The 4,081-nt window shown below is 38.1% G+C and overlaps 1 protein-coding gene across 1 annotated transcript; it reads right to left on the bottom strand.

Moving 5' to 3' along the window:
• Positions 1 to 450: 450 nt before the first annotated feature.
• On the bottom strand, positions 451 to 3,149 carry LOC121964147 (collagen alpha-1(XII) chain-like; the record flags this gene model as incomplete). The annotated part of the gene is made up of 4 exons (XM_042514366.1): positions 451 to 597; positions 1,057 to 1,221; positions 2,158 to 2,277; positions 3,000 to 3,149. Coding segments are annotated over 4 exons (582 nt in total), but the record flags the coding sequence as incomplete, so codon positions are not given.
• Between the last annotated feature and the right edge of the window lie 932 nt (positions 3,150 to 4,081).

Raw genomic sequence — 4,081 nt, 5'->3', positions numbered from 1 at the left:
GCCTGAACACAGACTCGTCCCGTTCACCAGCCGGACAAACACTGAGACAGAGAGAGCACATTTAACATTTATACCTTTATACAAATCTACAGACATATTTGGAAGTTCCTGATTTTGGCACCATCTTATGGTAGCATGAGGAACGACATTGTGTTTCTGATCATTTGTGCAGTCTTGAAACTTAACAAAGTTTCAAGTGCTTGTTCTCTCTCCTGAAACAGCAAGCAAAAATGTCCCTGATGATCTGGAGATCTAAGGAAGCAGGTCAAGGTCCCTCACACCGTTACAGAGACCACACTCAGGCCAAACCTGCTTCTGATGTCCGACTGTGGAAACCCAAAACATGCGTAGTGTTTGACAGCTTTCTAAACTTGATGTCTTGACTCTGATACCTGTGAGTCAGTGTGCTGCCAACATGAATCTTTTAATGATGATGGACTCTTTACATACCTAAGTCATTAACACTTTCACAAATCTTGATGGTGAGATCATCAACAAAGTCCAGGAGCTGCCAGAAGTCATCGACAATAAACAAGTGACTTTCTATGGGATCGGAGGCAATGGACATCAGCTGATCCTTGTCAGCATTTTTCACACCTGAGAGAAAAATATTGTGTTAAAACTGCACTGAAGAAATGAGACTCAAAACCTAATGTGCAGTAACGGATAGTTATGTATTTTCAATCCCATTAACTAAAATCATACTTTACATTACTATTGACTATCTACAAAAAGCACTGCCCACATTTTTTGCTTTACATTCTTCCCTCTGGACAGCCATCAGTTTTGATTCAATTTAGTCCACTACTAAAATCAAGTCATAGACTTGAAAGTGCTTAATTGATTTTCATAACTGATCTAAATGACAAATATAAGTAATCTCTGCACCTCAAGGAATAAAAACATTTTTATTCTGGCATATATGTAATACAATGTTCAATTTTCTTTCACTTGTCTAAAAACTCTAGCTTCTGAGGATTTTAAAGCTTATCATGACTTTAGAAACTTTTCTTAAGCTGTGCTGTTTTTTTGATATTCAAACTTAAAGTCAGTCACCGATAGCGTAGATCTCGATGCCAGTGTTCTTCATCTTCTGCGAAGGGTCTTCTATGTCGTCTTGGGACTTTCCATCAGTGATCAAGATGACAATTCTTTTTGAGTTTTCTCGAATTCCCACGTTGGGTTTGAAGTTTCTGTCAAGGATGTGGTTCAGAGCACGTCCTGTGTGCATATTTCACAATATTATGTCAATACCATTACGGTAATATTATCAATAATATATTAACAACAAGAATGTCACCATCTTATTTTTCATGTAACCCTACTATCCCTACTATTGCTGCAACCAATATAATCAAAAATAACAAGCAGGAAAATGTTCTTTTACAACTTTGTCTGAAGTTTCTTTTTAAAAGATACTTTGTCAATATATTGCTTGATATATACACTATGTACTGTACTATAAATGCCTAAGGTAATTTTCTTTTACAAATACGGACTCACTAACCGTCTCACTTTGACCCAAAAACCAACACGTTCTCATCCTAAGTCATCACATGCCCCTGTTTTGCATTGGACTTTCACATCTTCATATTACAGACTGGGTATCCTTTTGTGTCTGTAATTGATATTTCAAGATACTCCTACTGCAATGTCAACAAATGCACATGTTGGGATGCTGCTGCACATGGTTATGTTTAGGCATCAAAAGCACATGGCTACTAATGATGGGATGTCAAGTAAAGCACATGCTGGCATTTATGGCTAGCTTTAGTCAATAGGCACATGGTAAGGTTTAGAAAAAAAAAGGGACACGGACACGGGACTTCCATTTGAAAGTCCGGGGTATGTTTGATCTATCCCCAGCCCCTCCTGCCCATCCGCCTTACATATACAGACCTTTGTGCTCCTTATAATATATCATTACTGGCAGCATTTTAACCTAATGCCGTCCGGTGGTGTATCATGCAGATGTGAAAGGTTGCTTTTGGCATCAGGATGCAAAATCACAGTAAAAGCAGCAGTATTTGAAGACTTTGGAATGAGATCTGGCTGCAAATACAGAAAGTAAATATATTTGTCCAAGAGTTCAGCTGTAGATTAAAATTATGTCTCCCACAGTCCCTCGCAGTGTGAACTATAGCTCTGATAAATCACCTGTCATGGTGTTCCCTCCTTTGTATGGTAGATTGGCTATGGCATGCATCAGGGAATGTTTGGTCTGGTGGGTTTCCAGGTGCCATTCGGTTTTTGGGTCTCCACTGTACTGAGTCAGACCTGCATAAAACACACAGCAATGTACAAACACTGACCAAGCCTTTTTTAAAAATTATGATGAGGTTAATAATAACAAAAATACATAAGAATTATTAATAAAATGATGTGAAAGAAACAAATATAAGGTAGAAAAATGCAGTAATTAATGTAAAATGTGCACTGTGGGTCTCTCTAACAACAAACTCAAAACCCATCGACTTTCAGTCTGATGACGATAAAGCCTTCGGGGCTGCAGATATCTGGGCCATAACATCCTCATCCTGCTTTGGTCAATTTGGTTTATCTCTTTCAACAGATATCTGCATATGAATGTGGATATAGAAATAATGATAATAAAGAAAATAAAAAAACAATATAAAGTTAATTCAAAGTCAGATGATATCTTGAACGTACCACGATTGCATTTAGATCAATGCGTTCCAACTCGCTACACAGACTTTTTTTATTATCTACTGTTTAAACATAATTGGTCAGTACTACTCAGACTGCAGACAGGAGACTCCCCTAGCTATTGCTCATCAAGTTGTGTGAAGTATAATGTAGGCAGACTAGCTACTGTACAACATTAAAATATTACCTATAGATCCTCTCATCATATAAAACTTAATTTTTATGCTCATATTTTGTTGTTTTATTTCTTTTCTCTTATTTTGGTCAAAATTACTTTTTATTTAAAGCATTGCAGGTGGTAGTATGAATAGGTGTAGTAGTAAAGAAATTACCAATCTGGACTCTGTCTGGGCCGATGTTGAAGACGTTGACTACTTTAGCGATAAAAGACCTGATGTGTCTAAAATTTACACGGCCGATGCTCCAGGAGCCATCCAGCAACAGCATGATGTCCGCCTTCGCTGTGATTTCACACTGAGCACCTGAAGCAAAACAGATAATTGTGAAATACCAAACATAGAAGTAAACAGTCATGTGAGCAGCTCTGTGAGGCTGTATTTAGGTACAGTGGTGCTAAAATGTCGACATGATCATAATAATGATGCTAACATGCTAATGTGTAGTAGGTTAGTGTTTTCTACTTAGCGGTAAACGCTTTGTCCAGCTGAGACTAGTAAGAAAGGTCATCAGTTCTGCAGGTATTTGGTCATAAACTGAACTATTGCACATTTTAACACATTTTAACCTAATGATGGTGCAAGATAGAAAGTAAGAGATACTTCTCCGATTTTCAACCAGCTTTGAATAAAAAAATGCATGTAATTTGTGTAAATGAACAGTGGCAAATTTACCTACACCAAACCAGTGCTTACATTCCCCTCCTTAGCCCCCAGCGAAACGCAGTCAGATGACGACTTTCACTGGCTCTCCGATCAAACTATAAAGCTAGGCAGTGCTGACCAAATATAAATCTAAATTCTGTTACTGAGCTGCATATTTCCCACCATGAATATTTTATCAGAAATATGTTTTAGTTTACTGTTTAACTGTAATATGAGATTGTTTATTACAAGCCTGCAGCCATTGTGTCGAACAGAAAAGCTTGCACTGCATCACCCACCAGCTGGAGCATTTACTGGTCAGGTGTGGCGCAGTGCATTCTGGTAGCGGTAGGTTTTCTACCTCTTGAGCAAAAGCCACTATCTTTTTTCTCTCTTTTTCTCTTTTCATGCAGCACCAAAAGTATTTGCATCCTTCTACTGCAGAGAAGGCCTTGTGTTGTATGAGGACTTTCTTTATATTGATGAAATGCTTTCTGAGATCTGCTTCGAGGCTAAATGCCGCGCTATTATTCTCTGTCCGGAATTGAATTTCTATGCAGATGACACACAGCTCTATTTCTCTGCTTCACCTG

Source organism: Plectropomus leopardus, unplaced genomic scaffold (assembly GCF_008729295.1).
Source record: "Plectropomus leopardus isolate mb unplaced genomic scaffold, YSFRI_Pleo_2.0 unplaced_scaffold14214, whole genome shotgun sequence".
NCBI lineage: Eukaryota > Metazoa > Chordata > Actinopteri > Perciformes > Serranidae > Plectropomus > Plectropomus leopardus.
This window is presented reverse-complemented; position numbering and strand designations above follow the sequence as displayed.